Source organism: Monodelphis domestica, chromosome 7, assembly GCF_027887165.1.
Source record: "Monodelphis domestica isolate mMonDom1 chromosome 7, mMonDom1.pri, whole genome shotgun sequence".
Lineage (NCBI taxonomy): Eukaryota > Metazoa > Chordata > Mammalia > Didelphimorphia > Didelphidae > Monodelphis > Monodelphis domestica.
Window position 1 is genome coordinate 136,675,404 of NC_077233.1, and position 25,699 is coordinate 136,701,102.

At 36.2% G+C, this 25,699-nt stretch overlaps 1 protein-coding gene across 9 annotated transcripts in view; it reads right to left on the reverse strand.

The window, feature by feature from the left end:
• The window catches only part of LOC100013411 (phospholipid-transporting ATPase ABCA3-like), a 436,423-nt gene that overhangs the window by 285,983 nt on the left and 124,741 nt on the right, over positions 1-25,699 (reverse strand). For 7 of the 9 annotated variants that reach the window (XM_056805568.1, XM_056805566.1, XM_056805564.1 and 4 more), the window contains one exon: positions 4,395-4,511. The exons of the other annotated variants lie outside the window; for them this stretch is intronic. In XM_056805568.1, coding sequence (XP_056661546.1) covers positions 4,395-4,511 — 117 coding nt within the window. The remainder of the gene's footprint in view (positions 1-4,394; positions 4,512-25,699) is intronic. 9 annotated transcript variants of the gene reach the window in all.

Below are 25,699 nucleotides of genomic sequence, written 5' to 3' on the forward strand. Positions count from 1 at the left end.
GTGTTCCATACAGAGTATACCTAGTCTTACCCCTTCCCAGTATCCGCAGGTCTCCCAATCTGTCTCCCTATACTAAGGTGGGCTGGGAAAATGTCATATTTTTACTTTTTTCTGGGTTTTCCCATCAGGATACAGTCTAGTTCATTATCTAGATCTTTTTGGATGTTTTTAAGTGGAGGCCTCAGTGCACTATTTCCTACTACTGAGCAATCTGCCTCCTTAAGTAGTTTCTGAAAGAATATTGACTCTAAAATCAGAGTGTCTGTGTTCAAGTCCCATCTCTAGTTCTACTTGTAGGACCTTGGTCAAATCATTTAACCTCCTTCAACCTCATTTCCTCATTTATAAAAGGATAAAATGTAATGACCTTTGAGGGTCCCTTTGTTATTGTTGTTGTTTAACAATAGATATTTTTATTGTTGTCTTGCAACACTATGACATGAATTGTTGTCCATCTGAAATGAATGCTGAGTTGCTTTTGAGTAGGGATTATTTTATTATTTGTATTTATAGCCTGAGTGCCTACCATAGCTTCTGGCATACAGCAAGTACACAATAAATGCTTACTGACTGATTAAATTATAGCTGCCAATCCTATTTTGTTTTGGGGTTGTTTTTTTTTGGCTTCTTCTAAAGTATAATAAACTCTACTTTAAGTTCTCAATTTAACTCTCTGTGAATCTTGCTTTCTGTTCTCTGGTCAACTGTATTTCTTTAACATTCAAAACTATAATTTTTAGCTTTGGTTTTTTTTTTTTCCTCCAAAAAATTCTGCTTTGTTATTTCTCTGGAAGGCAAACAAGATATCTGCAACTTTTTTTTGCTAGGGGCAATCTGATCTCAGATTTCTATTTTCTTTTCTCTTTTCAGTCCACTCATAAATCACTAGATCTCAACCCTATCATATACTTCTATTTTTTTTTATTCATCACTAATCAGTAGCTATGATTTCTTTTATTTTGAACAATACCCTACACTCATACAAAGTAATCTCTCATACACCTCTCTAATACATCAAAGTGTCCTGGCTCACTTTATACCTCCTTAATAAGTGTCCCTTTTTGTTTTATGTCCCTTTATGTCCCTCCCAAATTCTTTTTTTTGTTGACCTTTACCTGATTAGTTCATACCCAAAAAACTAGTAAATTATATATTTCCTTTTGACCCAATAAAAACATTATTAGATCTATACCCCCAAAAAAGATTAAATTGAAGAATGGAGCTAAGATGGCAGAGAAAGTACATGGACCCACCTGATTGCTACTAAATTATCCTCCAAAGAACTTTGATATAAAACCTTAAAATGACTTCTGGAGCAGCAGAACACTCAAAAGGATAAGGTGAAACAATTTTTTAGGCTAAGATAACTTAGAAGTTTAGCAGGCAGGATCTGCTGCACCTAGGTGAGTAAGCCAGCATAGGACAGCTGAATCATTAGTAAAGACTTCTAGAATTCTTAGACACAGATGATAAGAAGGAATTATTATCTTCAGTGAGCTTTCATGCTTTCTTTACCATGTGACAAATTCTGCCTTTTACAGAGTTCTCTTCTTCAGTAAATTTTTGTTCCTCTTTAACCAACTGGCCTACACTGTTTTTAAGAAATTGTTTTCTTCAGTAGCTTCTAAATTAAAATAATAGCAGGTATGGGGTATGATATTCCAAGAGGAAAAGGATCTAGGATTATAACCAAGAATCACCTACACAGAAATATTGAGTATAATCCTTCAAGGGGGGAAAAATGGATATTCAATGAAATAGAAGTTTTTCAACCATTCCTGATGAAAATATCAGAGATGAATAGAAAATTTGACTTTTAAATATAACTCTAGAGAAACATAAAAAAGGGAAAAGGGAAAAAAGAGATCAAAAGACTTTTAATAAGATTAATTAACTATTCAATAAGGTTAATATGACAGAAAAGTGAAGATGGGCTGAGGAGCATTTGATCTTATTCTCTATTATAGGTACTGACTCAAAGATGGAAGAATATACATACTTAATTGGATATGGAAATCTATCTTACCCTACAGGAAATCAGGAGGGAAAGAGGATAAGACAAGGGGAACTGATAGAAGACAGGGCAACTCGGGGGAGGCAATGGTCAGAAACAAAACACTTTTGAAGATGGACAGAATGAAAGTGGAGAGAGTAGGACAAACAGACAAGAAATAGGATGAGGGTAATACACAGTAATTATAATGGTGAAAAAAATTATGATGAGTCTCTCTAATAAAGGCTTTATTTCTCAAATACATAAAGAAATGATTCAAGTGTATACAAGCTATTCCCCCAAATGATTAATGATCAAAGGATATGAACAGATAGTTCTCAAAGTAATTAAAGATATCTAAAGTCAGTTGGAAAGTACTCAAAGTCACTATTAATTAGAGGATACCCCACCCTTATCAGACTGGCTATTATGACAGAAAAGGAAAATGACAAAGTTTGGAGGATAAAGGAAAACTGAGACCCTAATGCACTGTTGTGAACTGATTCAAACATTTTGGAGAGCAATTTGGATCTATGCACAAAGGTCTATAAAATTGTACATACCCTTTGATCTAATAAAACCATTACTTGGTTTATATCTCCAAAAGATTAAAAAAAAAAAGCAAATAGCTTTAAGCCATTCCTCTTTTGCAGTGATAGAAGTGAAATGAGTAAAGGGAATAGTGACTGAAGTACCATGAGATAAATGATATAGTCACACTGGGCCTCCTGGCAATGACCAAGGTTCAGTAAAAAACAAGATATCTTTGAAAAGGCAAGGTTCATATTGTGACCATATCAGATGTTCACATGAGTTAACAAGTCATAGAAACTTCTATAAAGGAAATGATTGGAGGTAGAGAGTAGCCTTTGCAAAATTCCTAGGAAAGTCTGGTATTGCTCAAATAGACTCTTATTAACACTACAGCTACTCGTGCTTATGATGGCTCTGCTGATTAGCATCACAAGTATACCTGGCAAATGGCATATCAAAGGTCCCTTACAGCTAGATGATACAGGATCAGGATTTGTTAGACCCCTAGTCTTCCAGATAACTTCATAGCCAAGAATCTTCTTTCTCACATCTGCTCTATTTCCTTATTACTAATAATAGTAACATAAAATTATTACTTTTTCCTGTAACAGAAATTTTGGATGAACTATGTTAAAACAAGGCTGTAACCCAAGGCATTTGTTCTGTTAATCACCAATGTCAGTAAGATAATGGATGTGTATTGGTTTGTATCTCCATTAAGATTTTCCCTGAACCTTGTCTATGAGTTTTTTTCCTTTTCTATTCTTTCCCCTTTCTATATTTTTTTGTGACTGGGGTGTATATTACACTGGATGTAGCAAATGAGTACTAAGAAGTATTTGCTTTTTAAGTCACCCATAAATGTTATCAAAATATAGTTTGGAGTGTTAAGTTTCTCTATGGGAATGTATTCTTTACTTTCTCTTGATACTTCATACTTCTTGAGCTCTTAAAACAGTTTTTAATAATTAAGGGAAATATGCTTCAATTAAAAATAATTTAAAACATTTTGGAGATTTGGAATCCTTATGCAAGTCAATAACAAAACTTTAAAAAATACAACTCATAAATAGATTCAACAAATATGAATAAAATGTCATTTTTCCCTTTACTCAAGAAGAGTACTTAAAATTTTTTATAAAAGGCAAACACACCAAAATGGAGACATTCTATATATGAATGAGAAAAAGAAAAAAGGGGGAAGGTGGGAAGAGCTAGAGGATAATAAAAATAGTTAAAAAATATGTGACAACATATATGATGGTAAAACCAAGTTTAATCTTTCCTTGAAAAACATGTTGATTATTTAATGCTAACTGTACTACAAAGATAAGTATTTGGGCAATTTTGAGTAATTATCCATGGGAGGAACACATATGTATATATTTTTGCAACAATATATTTTTTAAATAAAGTTAATTTTAAGTTAAGGAGAATATATACTTTTAACATTCTAGTATTATTAATACAACTACTCTCTATGACCTGTAATTTTGTAAGAAGAAAAATAAATGCATAACAGAAGGGAAAGTGTTCTAATTTCATTAGCCTAATGACTTAAATGGGAGACAATCTGTTTTGCTAGCAAAAGTATGCGATGATTTTAAAAGACATGAGTAGGAATTCCAAAACTACTCCTTGTGACCGTTTCATTATCTGTAAAATGGAGATAATAATACTCATACTACATAGCTCACAAAGTTGACTCAAATGAGAGAATTATGTAAACTGCTTCACAAATCTCAAATTTACCATTGTAATGACCACATTATTGCTTCTTAAGAGATTTAGCAAATATGTACCATATTCTATAAATCAAGCTTTTCTCAAGGGAAAATTCGAATATACAGGAAAACAAGACACTTGCCTTCAAAAAGAAGAGTGTGATCATAATTAAGATAATAATAATGAGAATAATAAAATACACGAAGAACCATGCAGTCCAATGTAGCCAGTTGCTGAGTCCCATGATGCACATATACTCCTGTTGGGAAGCAAAAAGAAAATAAATATTACATGGTCCTATATTCACTTGCTGCCATCTGGTACAGCAAACTATTAACCCAGATCCAGGCGGCTAGGGAAGAGGTTCCTTTGGCTCTCCTTTATATTCTGCTTCCATTAGAAGGGAAGGGGGTTTGAGATGGAGAAGAAACAACCAATAATGAATGCTTTCAAGTGCATGTGGGTCTGGGAGGCCATTTAGAGTAAGGCAACATGGAATAAAATCTATGGTATCTATATGTCTTCTGAATTATGAATAATAGATACGCATTATATTTAAAATGTAGTGAGGTGCAACAAAAAGGTGAGATGCAAGAAGATAGTATGAGAGAGACATTAAGAAACAAAATGTGTCTGGAGGGATGGATTCTTTTAAAAAGTCTTTTGACAAATACATGTTGAGCACAATTTTATTCTCATTCAGTCACTGGCAGAAATCTGCTCATTTCAATCAAAGCCTACTTGACAAGGTTACAAAAAAAAAGATAGGCTATTTTTAAAAAATACCACCTTCCTTCCAAGACCCACCTGGCAAATATGGCAATGAAGCATTTTGCTTTAGCAACTAGCAGCAAAAATTAGCACTGTAAGTTAGCATAAACTAAGGATCTATCATAGTAGACAGGAAAAGCAGAGAGAATGACTCAGCAACCAACCAAGATTATGCTTTTGAGTCTCTTATACACACAGGATTTCAAATTCTGAGGAATCTTAGATATCTACCTTTCTTGTGTACACACACACACACACACACACACACACACACACACACACACCCCACCTATCTTCATTTTATGGATGAGTAAACTAAGGCCCAAGAGGAGTTCAGTGATTTGCATAGTCTCAGAGCTAGCAAGTGGCAGAATAAAGATCTGAGATACAGGTTTTTAAATTTTCAAATCTAATATTCTTCTTTCTATTGTATAATGCCTGAAAAATAAACAACTATAAGTACAAAATTCAGATTAGTTTTCTTGGTAAAGGAGAAAGCAAAAGGGGTGGAGGAAAGAACCCTCACCTTCTATCTTAGAATCAGTACTGTGGATTAGTTCTAAGGCAGAAGAGTGGTATGGGCTAGGCAATGGGGTGAAGTGACTTGCCCAGGGTCACACAGCCAGGAAGTGTCTGAAGTCACATTTGAACCCAGGACCTCCTCAATCCACCGAGTCACCTATTTGTCCCCAAATGAAGTGTTTCTTAAATGAATGGAATAAATGCTTCTGGTCCACAAGGGGGCGTGGGAAGTGGGAAGTACCTCAAGAGGCAGAGAGAAATCTAAGCCTATGCTAACAAATGAGAGGACAGAAGACTGCAATATAAGGCAATGGATACTTCACTTAGCAATAGAGCTAGAAGACCTCAGTTCAAAACCTATCTCCAATGCTTACTACCTCTGTGATCTTGGGCAAGTGATTTGACCTGGAATTCAGACTCTTCAACTACAAAAGAGAGAATTAAATCTGGAAGCCTTTGAGGGCTTTTTCACCACTAAATCTATGATCCTATAAAAGTTTAAAACAGGCAGAAAGGGAGAATAACTAGTGGAACTTATGTGCAAACTGTTGTAAAGAATTAAATTTTAAAACAATATAAAATAGTTAAATTAAAAAAATATTAAATAATTAAAATAATTGAAGCTATAAAATGAATTCAAATGTCTTCCCACAGAAGCAGAGATGGCTATTTTGGGACATTTTGAATCTATTTATCATGTACCACAGAATGATGAATATTCATAGGTGCCCCTGGGAGAAAAGATATATAGTATTCATCACAGGAAGAAAAGATAAGTTTTAGTGGTTGGGAAATTCCTGATGATGGTGCCACATCATAACAATTTAGGAATAAACTATTTTGTATGTATTTTGCATATATTTGGGACAGGACAGAAAACCTCCAAAATCCAAAGACTATTACAACCGCTTAGATCTAGGAATAAATGTTACCATCAGAAGTTACAGAGCCATAAGACACTTTGGGACCACTGAGGAAAAGCAGCAATAAAAGACAAGTCTGTACTTCTGCTCTGAGATCTTTGACAAGGCCAAATTTCTGGTGAGAACTACTAGACATTCCTTAGGTAGGCTGCAAATGTCTAGCTCTGCCCCCCAGATAGTAAAATCTTGAGCCATATTGACAAAGCTTAGCACTATTTCAGACAATAGACCTTGGAACTGTATCTTCATGCTAAGACCCTTTGTATTTTGTGATGACTGAATCACAGCTGTGTTTTCTTCCTTCTTAGTAAGCCCCAAAGCCCCCTAACTTCTGATTGGCTAACCATGTCGTAATGCTCATCACTCTTGATTGGTTAATGATAATACAATGCTTCTTCAGTTTTTAGAGCAAAATCTCATCTATACTGGACCTGAAGGTCGAATAAAGTTGGACCTGCTGCACAAAGTTTGGTCACTCTCTGTGGCCTATATTGTTTACTCAGTCGTTAGGACTCCTTGCCCTTTACTGTCCATTTCTGTCTCTGTCTCCCTTTTTGTGAATGTGCCTCTATCTATTTGGCTTTTCTGAGCTGACCCTCAGGGAAGCCAGAAACTATCTTTTCAGCTGACTCTCCTCACTGCCGGGCTGTATCAAGAAGGAACCTAGAAAGAATATTTAGGGATTATAAAGCTCTCCACAGAAAACAGACGCTTAGGAAAAGTTAAAAAAATTAAGTAAATAGCTAATTAAGAAGACAATAGTTAGGGTGTCTGTATCAAGATTATTATGTGTAAGCCTAGATTCCCCTCAAGACTGATATAGTTAGAATTGTGGCAATTAAGCTAAAAGAACAATTAACAAAAGAAAATAACTCCTCACAAGGAAAAATAATCAAAAAGACAATGGAGAGGGGGCAGCTGGGTAGCTCAGTGGATTGAGAACCAGACCTAGAGATGGGAGGTCCTAGGTTCAAATCTGGCCTCAGACACTTCCCAGCTGTGTGACCCTGGGCAAGTCACTTGACCCCCATTGCCTAGCCCTTACCTCTCTTCTGCCTTGGAGCCAATACACAGTATTAACTCCAAGACGGAAGGTAAGGGTTTAAAAAAAAAAGACAATGGAGAAAAGCTCCTAACAAAATTGAAAAATGCTATGGAATAAGAAAATTATAGGAGAAAAAAAGTAAGTCCATAATAAATAGAACCTAAGATAATAGAATATTTGGCCACAAGAAAATAATAATAGTTCAAATGAGAACTGGAAAAAAATTATGACTTAGAAAAGGGCTATGAAAACTTTAGCAAAAAATGGAAACCTTGAAAAAACAATGGAGATGGAACTTTAAGTGACAGATAAAAATTAACAGAGCAAAGTTAAAAGATATCAAAAACTGAACTACAAGAGGCATCTACAGTGAAAAATCTGGAAAACAAGAGATTGAAGGGATAATCAAACCACAGTAGGACCTCGTTTTTCACAACCAATATGTTCCAAGTCCCTTCACATAAGTTCAAAATTGTGCTTACCAGTGAACTCTATTCTGGAATAAGTATTCCTTTTTTTTTTTAATCCTTACCTTCCATCTTGGAATCAATACTGTGTATTGGTTCCAAGGCAGAGGAGTGGTAAGGGCTAGGCAATGGGGGTTAAGGGACTCGCCCAGGGTCACACAGCTGGGAAGTGTCTGAGGCCAGATTTGAGCCTGGAACATCCTGTCTCTAGGCCTAGCTCTCAATCCACTGAGCTAACCAGCTGCCCCCAGGAATAAGTATTTTTTATATGAACCTAGTTAGGCATTTTCCGACTTTTCTTAGGCTTCTCAGAGCTATGAGAGTTACTTCTCTAGTACTCTGAGGAGATTACTAATAACTAAATAGCATTAGTGAAACAAAGAAAAGCAGAATTACATTCAGTTTTATTGAATAAATTCTTGATAATAAGTTTATATTCCTTTCTGGAATATTGCATTTCAAGCTCTCCTCCCTTTTATTCAATTATCATCTCTACACTGATGATTCCCAGGTCTACTTATCCAATCACAACATCTCTACCTACTTCCAGTTGCTCATTTCCAATTGACTTTTGGACATCTGAAACTGGACACTAAGTAGACATCTTAAATTAAACATATCCAAAGCTGAAATCATTTTCTTTCATCCAAAACCCTCCCCTTGCCTTAACTTTTCTATTCTATTTAACCACCATCCTCTTGGTCTCCTATTTCATAACCTAAGTATCATCCTCCATTTTTTATTCTTTGTCACCACCTCCCACCCACATGTATGATCTGTTGCCAAAATCTGTGGATTTCACATTTGAAGCACCTCTCACATGTGCCCCATTCTCTCTTCTGACACTGCCATCAACCTGGTAGAAGCCATCATCAGCACATACCTAGACTATTTCAATAGCCAGCTGGTTGATCTGCCTGCCACGGGTAATCTCCCTACTCCAGTTCATCTTCCTCTCAGCTGTCAAAATAATCTTCCTAAAGTAAAGATCTGTGTCACAAGGACCCTTATTCAAAAAACTCCAATGATTTCCTATCACCTCCAGCTTCAAATATAAAATCCTCAAAGCTCTTTATAACCCCCCCCCCAATTTTCTGTCATCTTACACTTTGTCTTCCTACATTCACTGTGAACAAGTGACACTGAACAGCTTGTTGCTCCTCAAACAAGATACTCCGTCTATGGACTCCAGGCATTTTCACTAGCTAGTCTACATGCTTGGGTATGTGTTCCTCATCTCTGCCTCTTGGTTTCCCTGGCTTCCTTCAAGAACAAGCTAAAGTCCCATCTTCAACAAGAAGCCTATCCCAATCTCCCTGAATTCAAGAGTCTTCCATTTGTTATTATCAATTTTTTATACATAGCTTGTTTATACAAGCCAATTGACATATTGTCTCATCCATTAAATTATGAATTTCTTTGATTTCAGAAAAATATGGAAAATTAACATGAATTGAAATGAAATGAAGTGAGCAGAACCAGAATAATATTGTACAATTTACAATGATATTGTTTGATGCACAAATATGAGTGCCATTTATCCCCAGAGAAAGAATTAATAGAGTCTGAATGCAGCCAAAAAATACTATATTTCACTTTCTTTTTTTTCATTTGAGATCTCTTTCATAAAATGCCTAATATGGAAAAATGTTTTATATGATTGCACATGTAAAATCTACACCAGATTGCTTACTGTCTCAGGAAGGAGGGTGAGAAGGAAGGAGAGAATTTGGAACTCAAAAAGAATTTTAAATGAACATTTTAAAATGTTTTTACATGTAATGGGGGGGGGATAAAATATAATTTAAAAACAACAATGTATATACCTAATTTAAAAATACTTACTTCCAAGAAATGCTAAATATGGGGGGGGGGAAGGATTATGAGTTCCTTGAGAGCAAGAATTGTCTGTTTTTCTTTGTATTCCAACATTTACTTTGCAAATAGTAGGTACTTAATAAATGTTTATTAACTGACTTTATAGTGGTGGGTGATAAATTAGATATGATCCTATTTCTAAGATTCCTCAGTATTTGCCTTCTTTCTTTCTAATTGCTAATAGTATTTTTTTTTCTTGAACCTGGAAGCTCTGAATTTTGGCTGATGGTCCTAAGAATTTTCATTTCAGTATTTCTTTCAGGATGTAAGCCTTTATCCTTACCCTTTTGGATTGTCCTATTCTAAGCTTATCCCTTTTATATAGTAGTATCTATTAAATTATTTGGGGTTCTTTGGTACTTCTTTCCACTGAGTAGTTTTATAGTTTTTTTGAAATGTGATATCTAGGACCTTTTTTCATCATGGCTTTCTGGTAGTCTAATGGTTCTTAAATTATTTCTCATTACTCTCTTTGCCAAGAAAATTATTTTGAAGTACCTTACTCCAAAAGCCCTGTATGTTACATAGTAGAAGTAGTAGTAGTAGTGGTAGTAGTTAGCAGTAGCACTAGTACTAGTAGTAGTCACTGAAGTCTAAAAAAGCCATTCCTTTCCTTACATATTGATAGTTATGTATTGTTATAATATGTGCATATAATATGGTCTGCATTCATTTTAAACTTATAATTACTGAATTAGCCTATCAAGCAATATTTTATAATATATTATATCTATTGCAATTATTAATGATGTGAATAGCACCCTAAGATAATTATTTGATGACCCCAATCTTTTTTTTCCTTCTAAATGTTGATAGCATTTTGAGATATCAAGGGTACTATAGCTGATGTTTCAAGGAACTATGAAATTTCCTACCATAAGAAAGGATATAATAGAATGTATGAAACCAACTATACACTGGTACACAGTTTCCTCAATGTTCATCTACTTGATCCTGGGGAGGCCAGGAGATTCTGAATGAAGTGTTAGTCTCTATAGCATATAAAGGGAGGGAAAAGGAAAAGCTTCCAAAGTGGATCATGACTTGAAAGAAGAACTAGAATGAGGCCAGTATCTAGTAGTTCAAACATATCAGGTTCCCTGGGAGAAATCTAGGATTTCTAGAAAACCAAGGATGTCTGTTGACTAGAGTGAATAACCACAAAGTGGGAAGTTACAAAAGGGTGGTTCTGCCCATACAAGGATAAGAAGGCTTTAAGGAAGCATAATTTTCTCCTTACTCAGTAGTTTAAACTTTGCATAATACACTCACAGTAAATCAAATGAGAAAGAGCCATGAATACATAGATTAAAAATTAACTGTGACTTCCAGGTAAACATGGCTGCAATCGAGATGCGAATCGCTTCCTCTCCCCGGCACCGAATGAAATAGACTACCTCAAAAGAACATAAAAATCACTTTTGGAAGAACGGAGGGACTCTCCAGTACCCCACAGAAATGAAGGTACGTGGGGTTTGAACATTTCCACACTATAAGAAGAGGGAAAAAGCTTGCACAAAAATGTGAACTGAGCCTCCCTTCCCCCCCTACCTTCCCCACCAAACCAGAGTAGGAAACTAGAGGAGCTCAAGGATGAAATAGATAGAAAAACAATACTAGTGGGAGATCTGAACCTTCCCCTATCCGAACTAGATAAATCAAATAAAAAAATAAATAAGAAACAGGTGAGAGAAGCAAATGAAATCTTAGAAAAATTAGAGTTAATAGACATATGGAGAAAAATAAATAGGGACAAAAAGGAATACACCTTCTTTTCGGCATTACATAGTACATTCACAAAAACTGACCATGTACTAGGGCACAAAGTCATTGCAAACAAGTGCAAAAGGGCAGAAATAATAAATGCAAACTTCTCAGACCACAGTGCAATAAAAATAATAATTAGTAAGGGTACATGGATAGATAAATCAAAAATTAATTGGAAATTAAACAATATGATTCTCCAAAACGAGCTAGTTAAAGAACAAATCGTAGAAACAATTAATAACTTCATTGAAGAAAATGACAATGGTGAGACATCCTTTCAAAACCTATGGGAATGCAGCCAAAGCAGTACTCAGGGGGAAATTTATATCCTTGAGTTCATATATAAACAAATTAAGAAGGGCAGAGGTCAATGAATTGGGCATGCAAATTAAAAAACTAGAAAGTGAACAAATTAAAAGCCCTCAGATGAAAACTAAATTAGAGATCCTAAAAATCAAAGGAGAAATTAATAAAATTGAAAGTCAAAGAACTATTGATTTAATAAATAAGACTAGAAGCTGGTACTTTGAAAAAACAAACAAAATTGACAAAATACTAGTCAGTCTAATTAAAAAAAGGAAAGAAAAAAACCAAACTGACAGTATCCATGATGAAAAGGGAGACCTCACCTCTAATGAAGAGGAAATCAAGGCAATTATTAAAAACTACTATGGCCAATTATATGGCAAAAAATATGGCAATCTAAGTGATATGGATGAATATTTACAAAAATATAAATTGGCTATATTAAAGAAGAAGAAATAAATTACCTAAATAACCCCATATCAGAAAAAGAATTGAACAAGCCATCAAAGAACTCCCTAAGAAAAAATCCCTAGGTACAGATGGATTCACAACATCAAACATTCACAATATCAAACATTCAAAGAACAGCTAACCCCAATACTATACAAACTATGTGACAGAATAAACCAAGAAGGGGTTCTACCAAATTCTTTTTACGACACAAACATGGTACTGATTCCAAAGCCAGGCAGGCCAAAAACAGAGAAAGAAAACTATAGGACAATCTCCCTAATGAATATAGATGCAAAAATCTTACATAGGAAACTAACAAAAAGACTCCAGCAAGTCATCACAAGGGTTATCCACTACAATCAGGTAGGATTCATACCAGGAATGCAAGGATGGTTCAATATTAGGAAAACTATCCACATAATTGACCATATAAACAAGCAAACCGACAAAAATCACATGATTATCTCAATAGATGCAGAAAAAGCCTTTGACAAAATACAACAACCATTCCTATTGAAAACACTAGAAACTATAGGAATAGAAGGGCCTTTACTAAAAATAATAAACAGTATATACCTAAAACCATCAGCAAACATCATCTGCAATGGGGAAAAACCCAAAGCCTTCCCAATAAGATCAGGAGTCAAACAAGGATGCCCATTATCACCTTTATTATTTAATATTGTACTAGAAACACTAGCAGTAGCAATTAGAGAAGAAAAAGAAATTGAAAATATTAAAATTGGCAATGAGGAGACCAAGCCGTCACTCTTTGTGGATGATATGATGATTTACTTAAATAATCCTAGGGAATCAAGCAAAAAGCTAATCGAAATAATCAACAACTTTAGCAAAGTTGCAGGATACAAAATAAACCCACATAAGTCATCAGCATTTCTATATGTCTCCAACCCAGTTCAGCAGCAAGAATTAGTAAGAGAAATTCCATTTAAAGTCACCTGAGACGATATAAAATACTTGGGAATCTATTTGCTGAGACAAACACAGGAACTATATGAGCACAACTACAAAACACTTTTCATACAATTAAAACTAGATCTAAACAATTGGAAAAACATTGATTGCTCATGGGTGGGATGAGCTAACTAAATAAAAATGACCATCCTACCCAAACTTGTATATTTATTTAGTGCCATACCCATTGAACTACCAAAAAACTATTTTACTGAATTAGAGACAACCATAACAAAGTTCATTTGGAAGAACAAAGGATCAAGGATATCCAGGGAAATAATGAAAAAAATACAAAGGAAGGTGGCCTTGCAGTCCCAGATCTCAAATTATATTACAAAACAGTGGTCATCAAAACAATTTGGTACTGGCTAAGAGACAGAAAGGAGGATCAGTGGAATAGTCTTGGGGTAAATGACCTCAGTAAGACAGTCTTTGACAAACCCAAAGACCCCAGCTTTTGGGACAAAAATCCAGTATTTGATAAAAACTGCTGGGAAAATTGGAAGACAATGTGGGAGAGATTAGGTTTGGATCAACACCTCATACCCTACACCAAGATGAACTCAGAATGGGTGAATGACTTGAATATAAAGAAGGAAACTATAAGTAAATTAGGTAAACACAGAATAGTATACATGCCAGACCTTTGGGAAGGGAAAGATTTTAAAACCAAGCAAGACTTAGAAAGAGACAAAATGCAAAATAAATAATTTTGACTACATCAAATTAAAAAGTTTTTGTACAAACAAAACCAATGTAACCAAAATCAGAAGGGAAATAAACTGGGAAACAATCTTCATAACAAAAACCTCTGAGAAAGGTCTAATTACTCAAATTTACAAAGAGCTAAATCAATTGTACAAAAAATCAAGCCATTCTCCAATCGACAAATGGGCAAGGGGCATGGATAGGCAATTTTCAGTCAAAGAAATCAAAACCATTAATAAGCACATGAAAAAGTGCTCTAAATCTCTTATAATCAGAGAGATACAAATCAAAACAACTCTGAGATATCACCTCACACCTATCAGATTGGCTAACATGACAGCAGAGGAACGTAATGAATGCTGGAGGGGATGTGGCAAAGTAGGGACATTAATGCATTGCTGGTGGAGTTGTGAATTGATCCAACCATTCTGGAGGGCAATTTGGAACTATGCCCAAAGGGCGATAAAAGACTGTCTGTCCTTTGATCCAGCCATAGCACTGCTGGGTCTGAACACCAAAGACACAATAAGGAAAAAGACTTGTAAAAGAATATTCATAGCTGCACTCTTTGTGGTGACCAAAAATTGGAAAATGAGGGGATGCCATTCAATTGGAGAATGGATGAACAAATTGTGGTATGTGTTGGTGATGGAATACTATTGTGCTAAAAGGAATAATAAAGTGGAGGAATTCCATGGAGACTGGAACAACCTCCAGGAAGTGATGCAGAGTGAGAGGAGCAGAACCAGGAGAACATTGTACACAGAGACTGACACATTGTGGTACAAGAGAACGTAATGGACTTCTCCAGTAATGGCTTTACAATGTCCCTGAACAACCTGCAGCGATCTATGAGAAAAAAAAAATGAAACTATCCTCAAGCAGAGGACAAACTGAGGGAGTAAAAACACCGAGGAAAAGCAACTGCTTGACTATAGAGGTTGAGGGGACATGATCGAGGAGAGACGCTAAATGAGCACACTAATGCAAATACCATTAACAAGGAAATGGGTTCAGAGCAAGGACACATGTGATACCCAGACAAATCGCTCGTTGGCTAGGGAAGGGGTGGGGGGGTGGGGGGGAGGAAAAGAAAATGATCTGTTTCCAATGAACAATGTATGAAAATGACCAAGTAAAATAATGTTTTAAAAACTAAAAAAGAAAGAAAAAACAGAGTAGGGTATCAGAGCACTCACTGGGACAGCGAGTGAGTGAGGAACGTCTCTGTCTGGGGGGGGGGGGGCACACCAGAGTCCTTTGGATCTAAAGAATGCTAGGAAACGACCTTTCAGGACTGTTTCACGGGAGAACCCTGGGAACAGGAGAGCGCACAGACGGCTGGTCCCCTGCACACTGGGAACAGTGAGGAATCTCAAGAGTCTGTAAAAACTACCTAAGGCCAAAGCGTTGCCCCTCGCTGTAGTGAAGGTGGGGGGGGGGCAAGCCAAGGTTCCTGGAAACTGACAGGGAATACCAGAGTTCCACCCCTCAGCTGTTTTACAGGAGATTCCTGCGCACAGGCAAGAAGAGATAACAGAGCACGGGGGTGGGCACGCTGAACACAGGGGAGGTTGAGCTGATCACAGGGGAGGTTGCACTGAGCACAGGGGCCGGCACTCTAAGAAACCTCGGAGGCTGGGAAGAACTAGTCTGAGGCAACCTAAATTCACAGAAAACCCACCCATATCACTCAGACCCCAGACCAAAAAGTAAAGGGGAATAAAACCACCAAAGAAATGGCTCACACGGCCCAAAATCAAGTCTCCAAGAAGAAAGGGAAAAAAAGTGACTATTGAAAACTTTTATGGTGGGAGTACCCAAGGAAAAGAGAAAGAGGATGAAATCCAAAAAAAAAATCAAAACAGGCCTCCCAAAATGGAAATTATCTACAAGCTCTGGAAGAACTCAAATTGGAGCTTATCCAAAAGATGGAAACCTTCTGGAAAGAAAAATGGGAGAAAGAGATCAGCAGTTTAATAGACAAGACTTCACAAATGGAGAAAGAGCTGGAAGTCTAACAAAAAGGTAGAACAAGCTGAAAAACAAATCCAGTCCCTAAAGACCAGAAATAAGCAACTGGAAGACAATGAGCTTGCAAAACAGCAAGAATTAATAAATCAAAGCCAAAAAATTAATGAATTAGAAGAAAACATAAAATATCTCACTGAAAAGGTCACAGACCAGGAAAACAGAGGAAGAAGAGACAACTTGAGAATTATTGGTCTGCCCGAAAAACCAGAGATAATAAAAACCTCAATGCTATACTACAGGAAATTATAGAAGAAAATTGCCCACATGTTCTGGAGCAAGGGGGAAAAATAGAAATAGAAAGGGTTCATAGAACACCTTCTATACTAAATTCCCAAAAGACAACCCCCAGGAATATAATCACCAAATTCAAGAGCTTCCAAGCAAAGGAGAAAATCCTACAATAAGCCAAGAAGAGGAGCTTCAGATACAGAGGGGCTCCTATAAGGATCACACATGATTTAGCAGCTAACATGCTAAGAGACTGCAAAGCATGGAACATGATATTTAGAAAGGAAAGAGATCTGGTTCTCCAACCAAGAATCAACTATGCGGCAAAACTGACTATATACTTCCAGGGGAAAGTATGGGCATTCAACAAAATAGAAGATTTCCAAGCATTTGCTAAGAAAAGATCAGAACTTAGTGGAAAATTTGATATCCAATCACAGAAAGCAAGAGAAACATGAAAAGGAAAATATGAAAGAAAGGGAAAAGGAGATAAATCTTATCTTTTTCTTTAAGTCAAACTCTCTTCTATAAGGACTACATTTACATCAAATTATATATATATATATATATTAATATGTGGGGGAAATGTATTGTGTAACTCTCAAAAATTGTATGCATCATAAGAGTAGTTAGAAGAATCATGCATAGGGAAAGATTGGGGCATCAAGAAGATTTGGTGAAAGGGGGGCAAAGAAAGAAAAATGGAGGGGGGAATCATCGATGATACTAAGATTTACTTCAAGAAATGGGGGGGGGATAAATAGAATAATCTTTCCCATACAAAGATACACATGGGAAGGGGAGGGGAAGAACTCTCATATGAGAAGGAGAGGCAGAGAGTGTGAAGTGGTATTACTTAAACCTTACTCTCAGTGAAATCAACTCTGAGAGGGAAAAACATCTAGAGCCATTGGGATCCTGAATTCTATCTTATCCAACAGGGTAAGAAAGAAAGGGAAATTAAGGCGGGGGAGAGGGGAAGGGAGTATAAAAAGGGAGGGAAGGAGAGGGGGGAGGGGAAAGGAGCATAAAAAGGGAGGGGCTAGAAAGGGAAGCATATCAAGGGAGGGGACTTGGGGGACTGACCTAAAGTAAATCACTGGTTCAAAAGGTTGTAGCTAAAGAAGAAAGGTCAGAACTAGGGGAAGATATCAAAATGCCAGGGAATCCACAAGTGACAATCATAACTTTGAACGTGAATGGGATGAACTCACCCATAAAATGTAGACAAAAAGCAGATTGGATTAGAATCCAAAACCCTACCATCTGTTGTCTTCAAGAAACACATATGAGGCGGGTTGATACTCACAAGGTTAGAATTAAAGGATGGAGTAAGACCTTTTGGGCCTCAACTGATAGAAAGAAGGCAGGAATTGCAATCATGATATCTGACAAAGCCAAAGCAAAAATAGACCTGATCATAAGGGATAGGGAAGGTAAATATATTCTGTTAAAAGGGAGTATAGACAATGAGGAAATATCACTAATCAACATGTATGCACCAAATGGTATAGCATCCAAAAAGAAACTAGGAGAATTGAAGGAAGAAATAGACAGTAAAACCATATTAGTGGGAGAATTAAACCAACCACTATCAAATTTAGATAAATCAAACCAAAAAAATAAATAAGAAAGAGGTAAAAGAGGTGAATGAAATCTTAGAAAAATTAGAGTTAATAGACATGTGGAGAAAAATAAATAGGGACAAAAAGGAATATACCTTCTTCTCAGCACCACATGGCACATTCACAAAAACAGATCATACACTAGGTCACAGAAACATGGCATTCAAATGCAGAAAAGCAGAAATAATAAATTCAACCTTTTCAGATCATAAGGCAATAAAAATATTGATCAGTAAGGGTACATGGAGAGGCAAATAAAAAATTAATTGGAAATTAAATAATATGATACTCCAAAATCGGTTAGTTAGCAAAGAAATCATGGAAACAATCAATAATTTCATTGAGGAAAATGACAATGGTGAGACATCCTTTCAAACCTTATGGGATGCAGCCAAAGTAGTACTTAGAGGAAAATTCATATCCTTGAGTGCATATATTAACAAACTAGGGAGGGCAGAGATCAATGAATTGGAAATGCAAATCAAAAAACTTGAGAGCGAACAAATTAAAAACCCCCAGAAGAAAACCAAACTAGAGATCCTAAAAATTAAGGGAGAAATTAATAAAATCTAAAGTGATAGAACTATTGAACTAATAAACAAGACGAGAAGCTGGTACTTTGAAAAAACAGACAAAATAGACAAAGTACTGGTCAATCTAATTTAAAAAAGGAAAGAAGAAAGGCAAATTAACAGCATCAAGAATGAAAAGGGAGACCTCACCTCCAATGAAAGGGAAACTAAGGCAATCATTAAAAACTACTTGCCCAACTATATGGCAATAAATATACCAACCTAGGTGATATGGATGAGTATTTACAAAACTATAAATTGCCTAGACTAACAGAAGAAGAAATAGATTTCTTAAATAATCCCATATCAGAAAAAGAAATCCAACAGGCCATCAAAGAACTTCCTAAGAAAAAATCCCCAGGGCCTGATGGATTCACCAGTGAATTCTATCAAACATTCAAAGAACACCTAACCCCAATACTATACAAACTATTTGACATAATAAGCAAAGAAGGAGTTCTACCAAATTCCTTTTATGACACAAACATGGTACTGATTCCAAAACCAGGCAGGCCAAAAACAGAGAAGGAAAATTATAGACCAATCTCCCTAATGAATATAGATGCAAAAATCTTAAATAGGATACTAGCAAAAAGACTCCAGCAAGTGATCAAAAGAGTCATTCACCAAGATCAAGTAGGATTTATACCAGGGATGCAGGGCTGGTTCAATTTTAGGAAAACCTCAATAATTTCATTGAGGAAAATGACAATGGTGAGACATCCTTTCAAACCTTATGGGATGCAGCAAAAGTAGTACTTAGAGGAAAATTCATATCCTTGAGTGCATATATTAACAAACTAGGGAGGGCAGAGATCAATGACATAACTGACCACATAACTGACCACATCAACAAGCAAATCAACGAAAATCACATGATTATTTCAACAGATGCAGAAAAAGCCTTTGATAAAATACAACACCCATTCCTATTAAAAAGAGTAGAAAGCATAGGAATAGAAGGATTGTTCCTAAAAATAATGAACCCACATAAGTCATCAGAATTTCTATATATTTCCAACACAGCTCAGCAGCAAAAACTAGAAAGAGAAATCCCATTCAAAATCACCTTAGACAAAATAAAATACTTAGGAATCTATTTCCGGAGACAAACACAGGAACTATATGAACACAACTACAAAACACTCTCCACACAACTAAAACTAGACTTGAACATTTGGAAAAACATTAACTGCTCATGGGTAGGACGAGCCAACATAAAAAAAATGACCATCCTACCCAAACTCATTTATCTATTTAGTGCCATACCCATTGAACTTCCAAAAATTTTTTTTACTGATTTAGAAAAAACCATAACAAAGTTCATTTGGAAGAACAAAGGATCAAGGATATCCAGGGAAACAATGAAAAAAAATACAAAGGAAGGGGACCTTGCAGTCCCAGATCTCAGACTATATTATAAAGCAGCAGTCATCAAAACAATTTGGTACTGGCTAAGAGACAGAAAGGAGGATCAGTGAAATAGACTCGGGGTAGGTGACCTCAGCAAGACAGTATATGACAAACCCAAAGATCCCAGCTTTTGGGACAAAAATCCACTATTTCATAAAAACTGCTGGAAAAATTGGAGGACAGTGTGGGAAAGATTAGGTTTAGATCAACACCTCACACCCTACACCAAGATAAATTCAAAATGAGTGAATGACTTGAACATAAAGAAGGAAACTATAGGAAAATTAGGTGAACACAGTATAGTATACATGTCAGACCTTTGGGAAGGGAAAGATTTTAAAACCAAGCAAGACTTAGAAAGAGCCACAAAATACAAAATAAATATTTTGGAATACATCAAATTAGAAGTTTTTGTATAAACAAAACCAATGTAACCAAAATCAGAAGGGAAGCAACAAATTGGGAAACATTCTTCATAAAAACTTCTGACAAAGGTTTAATTACTCAGACTTACGAAGAGCTAATTCAATTGTACAAAAAATCAAGCCATTCTCCAATTGACCAATGGGCAAGGGACATGAACAGGCAGTTCTCAGCCAAAGAAATCAAAACTATTAATAAGCACATGAAAAAGTGTTCTACATCTCTTATAATCAGAGAATTGGAAATCAAAACAACTCTGAGGTATCACCTTACACCTAGCAGATTGGCTAACATGACAGCTATGGAAAGTAATGAATGCTGGAGGGGATGTGGCAAAGTAGGGACATTAATGCAATGCTGGTGTAGGTGTGAATTGATCTAACCATTCTGGAGGGCAATTTGGAACTATGGCCAAAGGGCGATAAAAGACTGTCTGCCCTTTGATCCAGCCACAGCACTGCTGGGTTTGTACCCCAAAGAGATAATGACAAAAAGAGGTGAAAACTTATTCAGAAGTTTTTTCTGGTTCAAACTTACTAAAGGGATTAGTCGACCCAGCAGTGAATTCAGAATGGGCTGTCCCTTGGAAAACGTCTACTGTGATTGGTAGATGGAAGAACTTAGGGGAGGTGACATAGGAGAAAACCCCCTATATAAGAAAAAGCAGAATCTCTTGAAAATCAATCCTTTTGGATGAATCCTTTTGGAGAAAAGCTCTTGGGAGAGGCTCTGAAGAAGGGAAGCTCTTGGAGGACAATCTCTAAGGAGGTCTCGCTGGAGTTCCTCTGAGGGGACTCTGTCCCTCTGGAGGCTCTTGAGAGAGGCCCTTTGAAACAGTCTCTGGCTGGAAGGCTCTTTGAGGAAGACTCTGGCTGGAACTCCCTCTGAGGAGACTCTGTCACTAGAACCCTTGCTTAGACAGACCTTGTGGTGAGTGATAAAAGACTGACTGACTGATCTCTGTCTCTTAAGACTCAGGTCTAGGCCATGTTGGCTTAAGGCCCTTCATACTTATTTCCTTTTTCTCTCTTTCTCTCTTTCTTTAATTCCTCATTGTATAATTAATTAAATTCTCTATAAAACCCAGTTGGCTTGGGTATATTCATAATTGGGAATATTTCCCTGGCGACCACCTTATATATTGATTTAAAACCAAGACACTGTAGTGAAACATATTTTCTGGGGTCACAAATTTACTCACCCACTCTTATATCTATCTTCCACTATTTTACTCACTACAGTTTACAACCTCAACCATTTTAACTCTTTTAATCTACCACAGTTTATGGCAGACAACTATTTTAATTATTACAGTTTAAGCCATATACTCTTTTAAATCTAACAACACAGAGACTGATACATTGTGGTACAATAGAATGTAATGGACTTCTCCATTCGTGGCAATGCAGTGATCCTGAACAACTCAGAGGAGAAAAACCACTATCCACATTCAGAGGAAACACTGTGGGAGTAAAAACACCGAAGGAAAACAACTGCTTGAATACATGGATCGAATGGGATATAGTTGGGAATTTGGCTAAATGAACATCCTACTGCAAACATCAACAACATGAAAAGAGGTTCTGATCAAGGACACAAGTAATACCCAATGAAATTGCATGTGGGCTGCAGGAAAGGTAGGTGGAGGGGAGGGAGGGAAATAATGTGATTATTGTAACCAAGGAATAATGTTCTAAATTTACTAAATAAACTAATTCTAATGAAAAAAATAAAAAAAAATAAAAGATTACAAAGGCTGGCTCTAGGTACAAAGGATCTTATTGTATTGCCTATACCCAGATCCAGGTCTAAGGTTGGAGTAGGGGTCTCAGAGTGAGAAGGCATACTAGTACAACAGGGAAGCAGGAGACCCTGATCACAGTTCCAAGGTGGGGGGAGGAATATTTGGGGTTATTCACAGACCAGAACACAGGCTAAGAGAGTAATTCAACACATCTCTCCTTACATCATAACCAGATTAGAAGAACTGAAAGCAGGTAGATTCCCAGGGCCAGCTCAGAAGGCAGCTGTACAAAGAACTTGAAGTATGGAATAGTGCTTTCTTCACCACAGTTACAGAGCCCAGCTTTAACAGTTTTATAAAGTTAAAAGAAAAGAAAAAGGCTGGGAAATGAACAAATAACAACAACAAAAAAGAAACAACACAGAAAATTATTTTGGTTAGAGGAAAGACTAAAATAAAACTCAGAAGACAACAAAGTCAACACTGCTATAGACAAAGTTTCAAAGAAAAATGTGAATTGCTTTAAAGTCCAAAAGGAATTAATGGAGGAGCTCAAAAGGGTTTTAAAAATCAAATAAGAGAGGCAGAAGAAAAATTGATAAAAGGCATAAGAATGATACAGGAAAATCATGAAAAAAAGACTAAATAGCTTGGCAGAGTAGGCACAAGAAAATAATGAAGAAATTAATGCCTTAAAAAAGAGACTAGGTCAAGTAGTCAGAGGCATAAAAATCCACTGAAGAAAAGAACTTTCTAAAAATCAGAATTGACCAAATGGAAAAAGATTTTTTTTTAATGCACTGAAGAGAAGAACTTGTTAAAAGGCAGAATTGGCCATATGGGAAAAGAATTATAAACATTCACTGAGGAAAAGAACTCTTTAAAAAGTAGAACTAGTCAAATGGAAAAGGAGGTACAAAAGCTCACTGAATAAAATCATGCCTCAAAAATTAGAATTGCACAAGTAAAAACTAATGATTCCACGAGACATCAAGAAAGAAAGTCAAAAGAATGAATATAAGAAAATGTGAAATATCTCATGGGAAAAACAACTGACCTAGAAAATAAATCCCAGAGAGATCTTCTAAGAATTAATGGACTACCTAAAAGCCATGATCAAAAAGAGAGCTTAGACATCATCTTTCAAGAAATTGCTAAGAAAAACTTCCCTGATATTCTAAAACTAGAGGGTAAAACAAAGATTGAAAGAACCCATAGATGACCTCCTGAAAGAGATCTCAAAAGGATAACTCTCAGAAATATTATAGCCAAATTCCTAACTCCCAGGTCAAGAGAAAATATTGTAAGCAGCCAAAAAGGAACAATTCAGATATTAAGCTACAGTCAGGATAACACAAGATTTTGCTCCTTCTACACTGAAGGATCAGAGGGCCTGAAATATGATATTCCAGAGGGCAAAGCAGCTAGGACTTAAACCAAGAATCACTTACCTAGCAAAACTGAGCATAATCCCTTGGTGAATAATGTGTATTTAATGAAATAGAAGACTTTTAAACATTCTGATGAAAAGACCAAAACTAAATGGAAATTCTTAAAAAGAAGACTCAATACAAGCATAAAAAGGTAAATAAGAGAAATAAAAAGACATTCAACAACATTAAACTGTTTATATACTTACATGGGGAAGTGATTCTTATAACTCCTAAGAACTTTATCATTACTGGGGCAGTTAGAAGGAGTATACATAGACAGCCTAAGAACTTTATCATTACTGGGGCAGTTAGAAGGAGTATACATAGACAGTAGACAGGAGTATGAGTTGAATTAAGGCATGAGAAAAAGGCAAGCATTAGGTAAAGGGGAAGAGAAAAACAGAGTGGGATAAACTATCACACATAAAATGAGGCATGAAAGAATTTTTACAGTGGAGAGGAAAAGGGGGAGTTGGGAAGGGAAGCATATGAACCTTATTTTCATCAGAATTGGCTCAATGAGGGAAGTATCTACACAATCAGTTGGGTATAAAATTCCACAACCAGCATCGAAGTCATGGTCCTCAAAACCCAGCTACGATGGTCTGGACATGTCATCCACATGGACCCACAGCGAATACCAAGACAGGTATTCTATAGTGAACTGTAAGCTGGACTCAGGAAACAAGGCCGACCAAAGAAAAGATTCAAGGATCAGCTAAAGTCAAACTTGAAGTGGGCTGGCATTACACCAAAGCAACTAGAACTCGCTGCCTCTGACAGAAGCAGCTGGCGAACCCACATTAACCTTACCGCCACCACCTTTGAAGATGAGCGACGTCGACGTCTTGCCACTGCGCGTGAACGCCAACACCAGGCCACAACCGCACCTCCTGTAACAACTGGCGTCCCAGACCCCATGTGCCACAAACTCTGCACCTCAGTCTTTGGACTTCAAAGCCACATGAGGGTACACCATAGATGAAACTGCACAAAGACAATAGTCATTCTCGATCACCGAGAGACTACTATATACCCCATGGAAAGTAGGAAGGGAAGGGGATAAGAGAATTAGGGTGGAACTGATTGAAACAAGGGTAAATTGGAGGATGTGATGGTTAGAAATTAAATAGGGGGGAAATAGGATAGAGAGTAAGACAATAATCACAATGGTGGAAAATTTTTTACAAATCTTTCTAATAAAGATCTCATTTTTTCAAAAACATAGAGAAATTATTCAAATATATAAGAACACAAGTTATTCTCCAACTGATAAATGTTCAAAGGATATGACCAGGAAGTTCTCACCCAAAATAATTAAAGTCCTCTATAGTTGTACCCCCCAAAATGTTCTAAGTCACCATTAATTAGAGAAATGCAAATTAAAACAATTCTGAGGTACTAACCCACATCCATCAGATTGACTACTATGACAGAAAAGGACAGACAAAACATGGAGGTGATATGGGAAAATTAAGACATTAATGCATTGTTGGGGAATTTGATCATTCTGGAAAGCAATTTGCACTTATGTCCAAAAAGCTATAAAACAGTACACATTCTTTGACCCAGCAATACCAGTATAAATTTTTAACCCAAAGAAATTTTTAAACGGGGAGGGAAAAGTCTAAAGGTACAAAAATATTTAAAGCAGCTCTTTTAATGAGGACAAAGAATTAGAAAGTGAGGGGATACCCATCAATTGCTGAGTAAATTATAGTATATGACTATAATGTAATACTCCTGGTCTCTAAGAAATAATGACCAGGATAAGCTCAGGAAAACCCAGAAAGATACAAACTGAAACAAAATGAAATGAGGCAATTAGAAGAACATTATACACAGTGACAGAAATATCATCAATAACTTAGCTATCGTCAGAAATGCAGTGATTCAAAACAATCCCAAAGGACTCATGATTTTTAAAAAATGCTATGTGTTTCCAGAGAAAAAATTGATGGATTCTGAATCCAGACCAGAGAAAACATTTTTTTTACTTCCTTAATCTTTTTGTTCAACTTTCCTTCCACAAAATGAAAAATGAGAAAATGTTTTACATGATTGCACATGTAAAATCTATATGAGATTGTTTACTATCTCAGCTGGGAGAAGGAGGAAGGAAATAGGGAGAGAATTCAAGATTCAAAATTCTTTTTAAAA